This window comes from Crocodylus siamensis, chromosome 1 (assembly GCF_052110815.1).
Source record: "Crocodylus siamensis isolate JL-2025a chromosome 1, ASM5211081v1, whole genome shotgun sequence".
Classification (NCBI taxonomy): Eukaryota; Metazoa; Chordata; order Crocodylia; family Crocodylidae; genus Crocodylus; species Crocodylus siamensis.
Genome location: NC_143395.1, coordinates 37780678 through 37796112, shown reverse-complemented (window position 1 = coordinate 37796112; position 15435 = coordinate 37780678). Strand labels below are relative to the sequence as shown.

The window sequence follows — 15435 nt, the reverse complement described above, 5'->3', positions numbered from 1 at the left end:
GTCTAGTTGTAGCCTGTCCCTCCCTTCTAATGTACCCACTTCCCCCCACATCTTAGTGTCATCTGTGAACTTGAACAACTTGCTTTTCACCCCCTTGTCCAAGTCGCTCATGAAGATGTTGAACAGTACGGGCCCGAGGACCGACCCCTGGGGGACACCACTGCCCACATCCCTCCAGGTCAAAAACAACCCATCCACCACCACTCTCTGGGTGAGGTCCTCCAGCCAATTTGCAACCCATCTGACTATGTAGGCATTGACACCACAGTTGCCTAATTTTTTTATAAGAATGCGGTGAGAGACAGTGTTGAAGGCCTTCCTAAAGTCCAGAAAGACTATGTCTACTGCAACACCTGTGTCCAAGGATTTTGTGACCTGGTCCTAGAAAGCCACCAGGTTGGTCTGACAGGGCCTGCCTCTAATGAACCCTTGTTGGTTGCCCCTAAGCATAATCTCCCTTGCGGGTCCCTCACAGATGTGCTCCTGGATAATTTTCTCAAAGAACTTTCCCAGGACCAAGATAAGACTAATAGGCCTATAGCTTCCTTCTTCCTCTCTTTTTTGAAAATGGGGACCACATTGGCCCTTTTCCAATGTGCTCGTAGAGCTGTGCCAGGGTTCCAACAATGTCCTCTGCCAATTCCCTCAGCACACTTGGGTGGAAATCATCTGGACCTGCCAATTTGAAGAGGTCCAGTCCTACCAGAAGTTCCCTGACCAGGTCCTCTCTGACTCTGGGCCCGGCTGTGCCTCTCCTGAGTTCCTCCGGGATTCTGGTGGGGGGGATGTCTCAGTCCCTGCTCAGAAATATGGAAGCAAAGAATTCGTTAAAGAGGTCAGCTTTGTCATCTGGTGCAACCACCAGATTGTCAAGTGTCCTGCAGGGGCCTCATGTTACCTGGTGCCTTCTTTTTATTCCCTATGTATTTAAAAAAGGACTTCTTGTTGTCTTTGATCCGGGTCACTAGTCCCAGTTCTGTGTCTTTCTTAGCCTTCCTAACAGCCCCCCTACAGTCTCAAGCAATGGAAAAATAACCCTTCTTGGTGATGGACCCTCCATTCCATCAGGTGTACACCAAGTCCATTTGCTTGTATATGTCATTTTGCTGTCTTTTCCTGCAAACCACCCTTTGTTGGGAAAAATACATAAATATAATAAATAAATAAATAAATTCTAATCTAAATTTGCTCCTGACCAGATCTAGCCATGTGCCAATATTGTTCTTTAATTTAAACAACTCTTCTCTCCCCAATTATCACCCCAACAAAATATATTTATAAACAGCAATCATATGTTTTCTCAACCTTGGTTTTGCTAAGCTAAACACATCACTGTTTTGACTCCTCTCAGAATATAGGTTCTCCATTTCCCTAGTCACCACAACCACGCCTCTTTGTACCTGCTTCAATTTAAATTCATTTTTTTAACATCAGCGACCAGAACCATACAGTTTTCTAAATGGGATATTTCACGGCTTCCACAAAACATTCCCCACCTAATATACCCTACAATTTCACCCAAAACAGTTGCAATGAATCAGCTCAAGCACTAAAAATTTTCCTTTTTTATTAAGTATAGTTGTTTCACCTGTCCATACCCAGAGTTTATTTCAATAGCTGCAGTAACAGAGAGAGAGAGAGAAACTCCCACACACATGCAATAGAATTTTCAATACTCCTTGCAATACAATAAGAGAAGAGAATTTCAAATAAAGGAGAAATGAAGATGTAAAGTAAAAGCAAAAACTCCCAGTGACCACAACTTCAAATAACCCGCTTCAGAGCAGTGAACATCCTCAAGGTATAGAGTTCAGATAGAACTAAAAACTGTCCCCATACCTAGATATAATCTATAGCAACTACTTTTTTTAAAATCAGAGTGACATTTTCAAACTCATAGCTCTGCTTTAAGGCCAGAATTTTCAGACTAGATATAATGAACAGGTGCTGATGGTTTGTGACCAACCTGTAACACTAAATAGGGAAGGAATCACAGCTATATATGGGATAGTCATGGTGGGGGGACATATCTACATGAGATATTTACTGAGAAGCTGTCTAATTAGCTCTGCAGTAAAGTCTCCATGTCTACAAATGCAGCCCTATTAGGCCATGGTAAGCTAATTAACTCCACCATAGGTTAATACTTGTAAATACTAGTTCTCTCCTTCAGTGGAGTTCTTTAGTGTGCAGCAATGCATATGTAGACTCTGATGCGGCTGGCAGGGACACAAGTGTGTTTCTGTGCAGCGGCTGCTTGCTGGCTAGCTCCTCACTGAAGCACCCTCATGCCCCAGCCAGCCCTTCTGCAGCACACTGAGGTGGGTTGGAGCAGCCCTGGGCTCACAGGCTGGCCCCCCAGGTCATGAAAACATGGCACCCAGGAACAATAAACTCTAGTGCAATATGCGCCCAATTTTATTGCTCCCTGCTAATAGCACGTGTTGATGCATCTGGCAAATAGGAATAGCAACATGAAAAGGAGTTGAGAATCAATGCTCTAAGAAAATCAAAATTCAATATAAATTCTTTATTTTTTCTTTTAAAACAGTTCCACATTTTTAAATGAATTATGCTAGAAGAGAAATATCTCTATACTGCATGAACTGTGTGGTACATACCTTCTTGCTGAATATTCTTGGAGCAAGTATCTTGTCTCAATGTTGCGATATGACTGATCAAAGTGTTTATGCCTCCTTTGGTAAAATGGCAATGGCTTTGACGACATAATTCAACCTGCTACAGACTTTTCCTGTAAAGTATATAATGATATTCATGTTTAACTAGTGCTTTCAAACCTTTGTGATGCTGTCCCAAGAAATGTACTTGCTGAAGCATTTTTAACTAACTACATGTAAGTAATGCCACTTAGCCATCACAAAAAGATATATCTGATTAACATAGTCATCTCATGCTGTGACCTCACTAGCTTAGCATAGCAGAACTTGATCAGTATTCAGATGGGAGAGCAACCAGGAACTCCTAGGATGCTGCCAGAAAGTGGTGTTGATGTTCAGTAGGTGGCACTCTTCCCAGCCTGAAACAATTCCTAAGCATGGTGTTAAACGAGCCACTGTACTGATAGAGGAGCTGTCCATTTGTGTTTTAGAAATGTTATGACACCTTTTTTTTTTTTTGTAAAATCAGCAAGGATACCACCCAGGCCCTTACTAAATCCCTGTTTGTGTAATTACAGTCTGCCTACCTAAATTCCCTTTGCAATTTTAATAGGATATGGGATTCTTCACTTCCTGTCCTGCTGCCTTAGATGGTTGTAAGGAAGAGCTGTAAGTAGTTGAATAACTGCCACATTTCCCAACAGAAGTGGTTGCATTTCAGCGATGATTAAAGCAATTCCTCTGTATAACATTTGTAAAGCACATTGGGCCAAATCCCAAGCCCTTAGCTGCATAAACTCCCAGTGTATTAGGAAGAACCCTCTGGAGTGAAATAGGAACATGCCAGATACTGGTAATATATCCCTTTGTGAAGTAAACCTATTGGTCATGCTCCACAAACTGGTGCAGAAACAGGTGTGTGGCCATGGGGCTTCCTCCTTTCTGTGCATAGAGGATAAAAAAATAATTGTCTCTTTTTGAGTCACACAAGAAAAGGAAGGGAATCATGCCTTTCTCTCACTGCAATTATACCAGGACCTGCAAATGCTACTCTTTATAAAGGTCTTCAGTTTTAGTAAATGACAATTAAGTATTTGCCGAACTGTCGTGTAGACATCACAAGTAGGCAGTTTTATTGCATAGACAGAATATAATGCAAGGGGATCTGAACAAAAGTGAGTGTTAGTCATATTTTCTAAACTTTCTCTATAACCATGAGGACTAGAATCTTTTTAAAGAAAGCTCGGAAGCTCATATCACCCTGTAAATCCAGGAGCTAGTAATTTTCGAAAAAATAGCATGTGTGTCAAGATGTTAAAAAAATCTAGCATACGCCAAGATTAAATACTAAACTTGCCCCCCTATCTAACCATTATGTCTACAAGGTACTCAACAAGTGACCTGTCCTGGTCATTCCTTAAATGGGCAGTAAATAACACTGTGTTTCCCCTTCCAGCTGCTGCCTCTCCCTCTCTCTTTATACCTGCTTCCTTCACTAAACTGAAGGTTCAGAAAGGGAAGCTCAAAGATTCTTTCATGTACACACCTAAAAGCACCTGGCAACCTTGTATTACATGTTATCTGTTTCTTCTTTCAGGGTCCATTAGGCCCAGGTAAACAGTTATACCAACTGTTTAATAAATATACCAATTCAGTTCATGTTATCAACCCAATCTTCCATTCTTTCTCAGCACATAACTCTCTCTGAGATCAAATGCAGAGGGACTTTAGAACCAGGTCCATGCTGTTGGATACACCATATTCCAGGCAATTTTCATTTATAGATTCATAGATTCATAGGTGCAAGGGTTGGAAGGGACTTCAACAGATCACCTAATCCAACACTCTGCCCTGGGCACGAAAGAATGCCAGGGTCAGATGACCCCAGCCAGATGCCTATCCAGCCTTCTCTTAAAGACCACCAAGGAATGGGAGAGGACCACCTCCCTTGGAAGCCCATTCCAGATTCTGGCCACCCTTACCATGAAGTTCTTCTGTTGTCCAGCCTAAATCTGTTTTCTGTCAGTTTGTGACCATGGTTCCCAGCTACCCCAAGAGGTGCCCTGGTGAACAGAGCATCTCTGATTCCTTGCTGCGCTCCCTAATGAATTTGTAGGTGGCCACAAGATCTCCTCTTAGCCTTCTCTTGCAGAGGCTGAAGAGATCCAGGTCCCTCAGTCTCTCATCATAGAGCTTAGCCTGCAAACCCTTAACCATACAAGTGGCCCCCCTCTGGACCCTCTAAAGGTTATCCACGCCCTTCTTAAAGTACGGCACCCAAAACTAAAGACCTTAGACAAAGTTTTTGCTATTTGCAACACATAATTCTCAATTTAAAATATGAAACTATTTTTCAAACATGATTATCTTTCCATTTATTATGAATAAATCCATTTCTAGATTTTCCCAGAATCTGAGTTCAAATACTTAAATGTTTGTCCACTTTATATAGAATACAGACACAAATGGCTGATCAGCTTTAATGCGGATCCTTGATAGAAGTAATTAACAGAGCCTGTTAAAAGCTAAATTCATTTAGCCTTCTGTTATCACAGAGGGGAGCTGCTGGCTGGCACCAGTTCAAATGCAATAACATCACTGCATAATTACCACAATGCTTATGGAGTACATATTTAATACCCAACAGGGCTGCACAGCCTATCATTTAAGATCAGTGAGAAGAGATAAGGGTGAATTCTTGGCCCCATTAAAATTAATGCCGGACAATGTCACTGAATAGTTTGGGGTGAAGAGAAGATGGGCTGCCATGTTCTCTGTAAGAAGTTTGTTGTAAAATATGATCTGGATGTCAAGTTGCTCTTAAACCTCTTCCACATAAGTCCCATTAATTTTCCTCATTGTTTGCATGAAAATGTACAGTTCTAGGGTATTATGCGATCCCCGATTTAGTCTCACATTAGGACAAAGCAATTCATCATCATCCTCATCCAAGATCACCATAAGGATCAAAATGCTGTCACTGGTCTCATTGTACAAACACAAAGACTTGATCCCTGACCACAAGAGTATAGAATCTAAATACTGGTATACAAGAGAGCTCTTCTGATATATTAACTTTAAATCATAATTATTCAGCACATTAATTTCATCCTTTGAGTCCATCAGACAGATAGTACTTCCACGTATGTACTTATTTGGTAGAGTGTATACTTTGAGTAGTCAATCAAGCAATAAGGAGGAAAAGGTGGAGTTCAAAGGCCAAGTTGCACTCAGACTCATACCACAATAATGTTCTGAACAGTAATCAAGAAGCAAGGGTGCTTTCATGAGCAAAGAAGCCAGAGTTAGATATAGACCTAACTAGTCTAATAAGTGACTTAATTTAAGATTTAAAGGACCAGCAATAATTCTAATTAGTTCATTCCCACAGTTGTAAAGAAATGATCATTTAGGCCTGACTGGAAGAAGATTGTGCTCACTACAGGCAGATAACTTGCATTTCGATGGCGTAGAATAAGGAGCTCTCCCTTTCCTATCTCTAGTGCTGTATCACACACAATGTACTTTCTCTGTCCTTGTCTGGCAATATGAATGCAGAAATTGGCAGGGTCCCCCCTGCTCTGGCTGAATGCTATCTTCTGACTCCTGCTGAAAGATCAGTATAACTTGCTCTTTTACTTTTGTACATATTGTACATTTTGTACATATTGTTACTTTGGGCTTATCATGGCTTTTATGATATGCATACTTTGCTAGAAGGCAGTTCTATGCTTCCTGGAGTCCTACAGCCTAATGGTTAGACAGTTTGTTATTTTCCTCTTAGCTGAGGGTAGAATTTTCTCATTCTGATTCCAACCCCACCTCCCCCCTCAGCCCCCCCCCCCACGCACGCACGCACGCACAGTTTTTCCATTTTATACACCAATGGTATGGTGAATCCCTTTGTATTTGGCCATTATAGCAATAGGGTATCTTTAATTTCAGGTGGCCTAAATTACCACTGAATTCTAATGTCTACTTCACAGAAATTCCTTTTACGTCAGACAGATGACAGCAAGTAATTTACAGCTAGACAGGAAAATCTGTTAGAAATTCTAGCATATAGTCACTTAGGCAGAACTTACAATGTGATCTTGATGGAAACCTTGTGTAAGGACCAACAATTATATATGCTTTCTGGACATCATAGTCAGGAGATAATTACTCAGGGTAGGAATTGAATTTATGGAGCTTTATCACTGCCCGTTTGTTGTTCAACTTTTCAAATTCTAACATTGCTGAATGAATACATGTGTATTTAAGAGCTAAATATAAATATTTCCTCATAATGAAAATGTTCTTGGTTTAGATTGCACAAATTGCACGTAGTCTACAGTAAAGGGCAGTGTGGAAGCAGCTTGTCTCACCCTGGGAAGGTGAGACTTTCCTGTCCTACAGGAACGCTGTGTACAAGGACTTCTACATTACTTCATGGGGACACCCTCCTCTTGCTGCAGACATCCCACTCTGCTTGCCAGCATGTAGGTAGAAGCCATGGTCCTCTCCCCAACCTCATTCAGGCACTAAATTTGGGAGCAGAAAGACACAGTTTCTGTATTCCCATGACTACCTGAAATAGGGATCTACCTGGCTGGTTTTTGGTGACAAGGAGATGAGGGGACACTGTTTGACTCTTCTTGAGTCTTCTTTTTTACTTCTTTTTGAGTCTTTTTGACTCTGTGTACATTAGTAATAACCAAGCAAAATACATCCCAGGGACAGCACAAACTTGTTCATTTTCCTGAAAGGGTTTTATAAACATTTTTTTCTGACTTTTAGAAAGAGTACAGTTCTGCTGAAGCCATTTATGCATGGGATGAACTTGACCCATATATATCCACATTCACCCACAATGTTATCATCCTAACTGTTTGCATACACAACAGATTTGCGGCACACGCATTCCATAAAGTTTGGTGCATTCTAATGCACCATATCCTGTTAACTGAATGGCAAAGAATATGAAACAGTGAGATAGTGAAAGGTAGTTGCTTCCAACCATTCCAATCTCTATTATCCTTCATTATGGTGCTTTCATTGGCTCTTAGGCGCAATCATCCAATTTCACTATCTCTTTCTAGCAGGCATAGTTTCAAGAACATGAGTGCAATTTCTAAAGGCTCTATCAGTGGTATTTAGCTGGAATTTTCAGGAGGCACAAAACACATCAAGCAGCACAAGGCAATAACAACAATCAGAAAACTGTCTTTTAAAGACATGTACTTAAAAATATGACTGACAACAAATAGCATAGGACTTTGTGTTCCAAATACATCAATTTTTATTCCAGACTAAATGGTTTTTGCTAACTATGTGAAAAGGATGAAAATAAAATAAGAGTTTTTTTGTGTCCTAATTACATTATGTTTCTGTTCTGGACAAAATGATGTTTTCTTCCTTTTTTGAGAATAAACACACAAGAAAGAGCACTGGCTACATTTTCAATAAGGAAACATGGATACCCATATTTCTATAGATGACTATAATGTAATTTGTCTAGATCCAAAAAAGTGATTAAAAATAAATAAAATATAACTGGCAATCAGACTAAAACATGCCATATTTTCTCTCTAATCTGATATTTTCTTTCATAAATAATTGTATATTATGATGTTCCTCATTTTCCTTGATATTTTGTACAGACACTTGTAAACATTCTTTCATTTTCTTCCTTACTGAGAATTTTTTTAAATAAAAATATACTTACCTAATGAGAATAAAAATGGCAAAGCAGAGAGGAAGAACAGCCTTACCCAGCTTAGCAAGCTCTGGCTGAGGAAAACAAAAATAATTTCTATCTCTAAAGGAAGGCTACTGCCCCTTCAGTCCCATTTATGGGTAGATGTGATGCTATATTTAGAATCAGCTGAGTGATTCTCCCAAAACTGAGGTCAGTCTAGTATGTGTTAAAATGGGATTTAAAGTAGGGGAGAAATGCCATGCTAGATTTTTAATATTATTTTTTGAGTATGAAATATTTCTTATTTCTAAAAGTGTGATTATTGATGTACAGATAAGGATATTTCCTTCCAGTGTCATGCTTCACATAAAAGTGGTCCAAGTTTAGACCAAGAAGACTGCATAAAACATCTCACATTTTGTGCCTGGTAGATGGAATTTAAATTCATTACTGCTTTTAAAAGACCCATGAGAAGCCATAAAGTTTAGAGTCTTCTTAGCAGAGATATGAGATCCTCCTGGTGACTTGGGCTGTAAACTGAGCCTCCCTAATGCCTCTTTAAGGGCTGCCTGGATTTTGAAGAACATTACTGCAAGATGTTAAGTCATGTCAACTACATAAAAATTCTTGTTAACATGGGTGGAAAGAGAAGGTCCTGTGCCTACTCACTTTGCTTTGCCTCTGTCACTGGTTAGCTTGCTGTTTTAAAAAATGGCTTTGCTTACTGTAGCACAATATAGAAAGCATAAAAATACACTTGCATACCTTATGCATTTGAATCAGAGAGAGAAAATATACCCAATGTTCATAATGCAGTGGGACTCTGAATACCCCTACTTCCTATTGACTAATACAGAAATTGGCTGACCTCAGAACCTGATAGACTTTACTCCGAAATGCAGAAAAAGAAAGAGAGGAGAGGAGATTTCATTGAATAAAAAGTTAATTACTGTCAGCTATCTGAAGGCAAAAGATATCACAATTCACATGCAAAGGAGCACGCTCAAGATGCATATTAATTTATCAGGTGATTCTGGTGTCTGCTACAACAAGCTAAATAAATTATGCTCCTCATAAATCAAACTGGACGTAGAAAAGGCTTTTTAGATCTTTTTCCAAATAAATCAAATTCCATTTGCATTGTTTCAGCTCCAGTTTCCACAAATTCCCCCATTTTTTTAATGCTGGTTAAGGATCTGCTGTTCCCCAACCTTCAAAAGTTGCCATATTTTTAATGTAGCCCTCCTTCCTTACTCTAGGCAGTTTTTAATTATAGAATAAATTTGATACAGTTAAGAGTTAAAAGGCAGATATGATGGTATGTATATGTATGTTATGAGAGTAGCTTGTTGCCACAGAGAAAGATGTTAGGGTAATTAACAACCACTTCACTAAGACATAACTCCCTTTTCTCTCCAGCTGTATTTTTGGATGGTAGGGGTTGGTTTTCAGGGGTGCTATTAAGTTCTTATTCTACTTTTAAATTCTTGTCCTATATTTATTATCTAAAAAAATGGTCTTAGGGAATGTGCAGCCTATCCTGTCTGTCTTGGGTTATACTTGGACTCCCTTGGACTATAAGCTGTTTCTTCAGGGAGTGCTAGGAGATATCAGTCACATGAGTGTACACTCTTCTTTGGGGACTTAAAAAATTCCCCAACTGATGCTTTTGTCTGCCCACCCCAGTGTAGGGTGGGGTGTCCTGGGCGGGGAAGCTTTTGCAGACACACCTGCAGTGCTGGTTGTTCCCTTTGTAAAATCCCAGATCTGCTTCTGAGCCCAGCCAAGCTCAGATCCCCACACAGCCCAGCTGGACTGGCACATGAGCAGCTCTGGAGCTCCCCCTGCCTCCAGGGCAGCCAGAAACAGCAGCAACTGTGGGTGGAGAAGGGGAGCAAATGGGACGGGAAATGCTGATGAGTGTTGTGTTGTTTCTCCTTCAAATTCGAAGCTGACCATGACCCCAAGAGGTGATCTTGTGGCCACCTACAAATTCATTAGGGGGACGCAGCAAGGGATGAGAGATGTCCTGTTCCCCCAGGTGCCTCTTGAAGTAACAAGGAACAATGGTCACAAACTAACAGAGAGCAGATTTAGGCTAGATATCAGGAAAAACTTCTTTACGGTGAGGGTGGCCAAAACTTGGAGCAGGCTTCCAAGGGAGGTGGTGCTCCCCCCTACTTTGGGGGTCTTTAAGAGAAGGCTGGATAGGCATCTGGCTGGGGTCATCTGACCCCAGCACTCTTTCCTGCCTAGGCAGGGAGTTGGATTCGATTATCTGTTGAGGTCCCTTCCAACCCTAGCATCTATGAATCTATGACATCACTGGTTGCTTTGGTTTCTGTGCGCATGTGAGTGGCTGATCAGGCCAGTCTGTGCTTTGAACTGTCTGTGGCACCCTGAGCAAGAGAAGATGCCACTTCTCATTGCTTGATCAACAGTGGACATGCTGCTGTTGCTATATTTACACTGTTTGTGCTTCTGCTGTGCCTCAGCAGCTCTTCCCCAGTCAGAGACTGTAGCTCTGCTATAGATGAGGCTTCACCAGGTGGAACAATCATGAGCAAGATCTTCCCAAGATTTTGGGTTAATGTTGAAATGTTTCAAGGATGACTTGACAGTGTCCTTGAAACGTTTCTTCTGGCCTCCCTAGCTTTCCCTCCTCTAGCTCACTGTAGATCTTCTTATGTTATAAACATAGACTTTTTGCCTATTGCTTTTAATCTTACATATTTTCTTGAGTTTTGCATTGTCTTAAACTCCATTTAGTATTGCTTTGTAGCTTGACATAAGTGTTCAACCTTTGTATGCTGTGTGTGTGAGAGAATGGGTGAGTGTGTGTCTGTGAAAAAGAAAAACAGCAGCTGTGAAAAAGAAAAACAGCAGCTGGCCACTAGCTGAAGAATGCAGACAGATAAAAGACCAAAACAATAAGAATTCACCCCAGAACAACGAGAGAACAATGGCAATCAACCTTCAAGAAAGAAAACAGTGATAACACAGCAAAAGCCCAGAGGGCTGGGTCAACTGACAAAACTATAAAAAATGGAGTGAGACATATCAATTTTGGGTCTTGTTCTGCATGTCATCTGGGAGCATCAGTTCGTCTGACAAAATGCACTGGCAGGGCTCCCAGCTCCCTACTCATGATCAGTTTGGGAGTATTAATAAGACTGGTAATATATACCAGTGCAGAACAGAAATTGGGGTATAAAAGTGGTGTGTATGTGTGCATGTGTATTAAGCACATAATCAATAAACACAGCATCTTGCCTTATACTCCCTTATAAGGTCTCACTCATGATTTGAGCAATTGGCAATTTGTGTAACACTTTGGCAGTCGCTGATCTAACATCCTGGTGACATGGCCTGTCTATCTCATCTGTGATTTCATCAACAGTGTGTGGATTTTTGGAATGCCAGCTGAGCACAGAGAGAATTAAGGAGATGCCAAGAGGAGGGACATGGTAAGTCTTACCTGATCTGGAGATTTTAAAATGTCCCCAGCTCCTGATGATGGGGAAGTAGAGAAGGTACAGCTAGGAAAGAAGGTACAGCCACTGTTGCAGTGCTAGTCACCACCCCCTCACCCTCCTTCATGAAATCCTGGAGACGCCAGGAAGTATTATCTGGGTAATCACTTGTTTAAATATATAGCATGCACTCACCTCACTTATAACCCACTTCCTTTCTCTGTCTCCGGCTGCAATTCAGTAAGAAATTAGGGACAGATATGGTAGAGAGATACAGAAGCTGAAGGTAGGAATATAGTATATGACATGGCAGGCCTAATGTAGATACTTACATCAGGCAATAGGAAAAGGAAAAAGGCATAGTATTTGTATTATGGTGACGTGGTGACATTTCATAGATTTCATAGAAAATTAGGGCTGCAAGGGACCTTGGAAGATCATCGAGTCCAGCCCCCCACCCAAAGGGCAGGAAGTCAGCTGGGGTCATAGGATCCCAGCAAGATAAGCAACCAATTTGCTCTTGATGGTGTTCAATGTAGGTGCTTGAACCACCTCCGCTGGCAGACTGTTCCAGACCTTGGGGGCTCGGACAGTAAAGAAATTCTTCCTTATGTCCAGCCTGAAACTGTCTCACAGGAGTTTGTGACCATTCGACCTCATCATCCCATGGGGCGCTCTGGTGAACAGATGTTCCCCCAGATCCTGGTGTTCATCCCTGATAAACTTATAGGTGGCCATCAGATCACTCCTGAGCCTGCACTTTTCCAGGCTAAAGAGTCCCGTGGCTCTCAGCCTGTCATCGTAAGATCTGTTTTCCTGACCTCTGATCATGCGCGTGGCTCTCCTCTGGACTCTCTCAAGCTTCTCCACATCCTTTTTGAATTGTGGAGCCCAAAATTGGGTGCAGTACTCCAGCTGCAGCCTCACCAAGGCCAAGTACAAGGGGAGAATGACGTCCTGGGATTTGCTTGAGAAGCATCTATGGATGCAAGCCAGCATTTTGGTCTCTTTAGTAGCCGCAGCATCGCATTGCAGGCTCATGTTCATCTTGTGGTCAATGATGACCCCCAAGTCTCTTTCTTCTGTAGTGCTAGCCAGTGTAGCACTACCAAGCCTATAAGGATGCTGCAGGTTTTTCTTCCCAAAGTGGAGAACCTTGCATTTTTCGGTGTTAAACACCATCAGGTTCTCATCTTCCCATTTGCTGAGCCTGTCCAGGTCAACCTGGATCACCCGCCTGTCTTCTGGTATGGATGCTTTGCCCCAAAGTTTGGTGTCATTGGCGAACTTGGCCGGTCCGGTCCTGACTCCAATGTCCACATCATTAATGAAGATGTTGAACAGTATGGGTCCAAGGACAGAGCCTTGAGGGACCCCACTGGTCACAGGACACCATGATGAGTGACTGCCGTCAATTACAACCCTCTCGGTCCAACCACAGAGCCAATTTTCCAGCTAGTATATCATGGCGGACCCAAGGCCACAATTGGCCAGTTTCACCAAGAGGTGATCATGGGATACCAGATCAAAGGCTTTTTTGAAGTCAAGATATAGGACATCAATCTCTTCTCCCTTGTCCAAGTGATAGGTCACCTGGTCGTAGAAGGAAATGAGATTGGTCAAGCAAGACTACCCACAAGAAACCCATGCTGGTTATCCCTCAGGATGTTGGTTTCAGCCAGTCCATTAAGGATGGCCTCTTTAATAAACTTTTCTAAGATCTTCCCCAAATAGAAGTCAGGCTGATGGGCCTATAGTTAGCCGGATCCACTTTCCTCCCTTTCTTGAAGATCGGTACCACATTGGCCTTCTTCCAGTCTTCGGGCACTACACCAGAGCGCCAGGAGTTTTCAAAGATCCGTGCCAGGGGCTGGGCTATTACGCTCGCCAGCTCCTTGAGTACCCTGGGGTGTAGATTGTCAGGGCCGGCTGACTTGAAGGTATCCATCTTCTCAAGATGTTCCTTGAGATAACAGAAACGTCTGACTTACAAATAGTATTGAGACTTTTCCAGATCTTTATCTCGAAGTACAAAATCAAAGGGAAACATTCAGATACCTGCCTTAAAATTCACCTCTTCCATTTCCCTGACCCTCAGGAAGTAGTTTTCTACTCTATATTCAAGGTGCCAATAGGATTACTCAGGCATTTAAAACTAGACACATGCTTATTTATATTACTTAATCTGGGCCTTTAAAATGTTCTTTTCATGAATGAACTATCTTATAAAAGACAATGTGGAATAGGGAACATCAACAATAGGGGACATCCCTTTTCCTTTCACTGGTTTAATCAATGGGCCGCAGAAGCAGGTCAGTCCCCACATCTAGGGGCATGCATTTGCCATGGCACAAATAGCAGCAGTATAAATGTATGCCACTGTGCACGCCCCTGCCTGTGGGGTTTGCTGAGGGGCAAAATGCCCTGTTTCAGAGAAACTATCATTTCCCCATTCCTGCCAGCTCCTGGTGTGATGGATAAGCTGAAAGACACTTCAAGCAGTAGAGTGTGTCATTGGAGGACCCAGCTTCCACTTGCTCCAACATATGCTCCTGGAGCATGCACGAAGCCACTTTTTTGTGTGTCAGGTTTTTTTGATACCAGGAATTCCCAGTATCAAAATTGCAGCATGATGAATGATTGTACATGCACTATTTGTCATTTCTGGTGCCTCAAACAGTTTTGAGACACAACAAACTACACATGGACACTCCTCTGGATGTGCCCCGGGTGGCCTTATTACATCTGAATGTTGTCAGAACTACTTTCCAGCCCTCTAAGGAACTGATGCACCAGCACTGTGTTATATGTGGATTATATATAATTCCATCTTTGAAGATATTTTAGCTCTTGATATCTTTAAAATCATAAGGTATTGATCATTTGGGGGGATTCAGAGGTGTATTGAAAAGGAACTCCAAGCTATACAGTTGTGCTATTCACATAGTCTTACAATAAGACTTTTTCAGGCCATTTCAGGCCAGTGGATGGTGTGTATTGAAAAAGTATAGTACACTCAATTGGATTTCCTTTGCAGCACCTTATCTTCAGGTAACTTCCTTAGTCCTAATGACGCAATAAAGACAAATGCAAATTCTGCTTAGTCAATAAGCCAGACTCTTTTCTTCTATTCTCCCTCAATCACTCTGTCCAAATTCAGAGATGATACCAAATTATGGGGTAAAGTTAACACACTAGAGAGTAGGGAATGAATGCAGGCAGATCTGGATGGGTTGGAAAAGTGAGCAGAACAGAATAAGATGCAGTTCAACAAGGGTAAGTGCAAAGTGCTGCACCTAGGGAAAACGAATCACCTGCATGCTTACAGGCTGGGGGAAGACCTTCTCAGCAGCACAGCAGCAGAAAGCATTCTTGGAGTTATTGTTGACACCAAGATGAACATGAGTCATCAATGTGATGAAGCAAGCAGTAAAGCTAACCACACTTTATGTGCATTAGTAGGCACATGACTGAACAGGTCCAGGGAGGTGATACTTCCCCTCTATACAGCGCTGGTCAGGCCGCAGTTGGAGTACTGCCTCCAGTTCTGGGTGCCGCACTTCAAGAGGGATGTGGATAACCTTGAACGGGTCCAGAGGAGGGCTACTCATATGGTTAGGGACCTTCAGGCAAAGCCATATGAGGAGAGATTGAGGGTCCTGGA

At 41.9% G+C, this 15435-nt stretch overlaps 1 protein-coding gene across 1 annotated transcript in view; it reads right to left on the bottom strand.

The window, feature by feature from the left end:
• The window catches only part of MYOM2 (myomesin 2), a 108275-nt gene extending 99855 nt beyond the window's left edge, over positions 1 to 8420 (bottom strand). The window contains exons 1-2 of the mRNA XM_090033372.1: positions 8326 to 8420; positions 2622 to 2752 (exon numbers count right to left, since the gene is read on the bottom strand). Of these exons, the coding sequence (XP_089889498.1) occupies positions 2622 to 2728 (107 nt within the window). The 5' untranslated portion in view covers positions 2729 to 2752; positions 8326 to 8420. The remainder of the gene's footprint in view (positions 1 to 2621; positions 2753 to 8325) is intronic.
• Positions 8421 to 15435: the final 7015 nt, after the last annotated feature.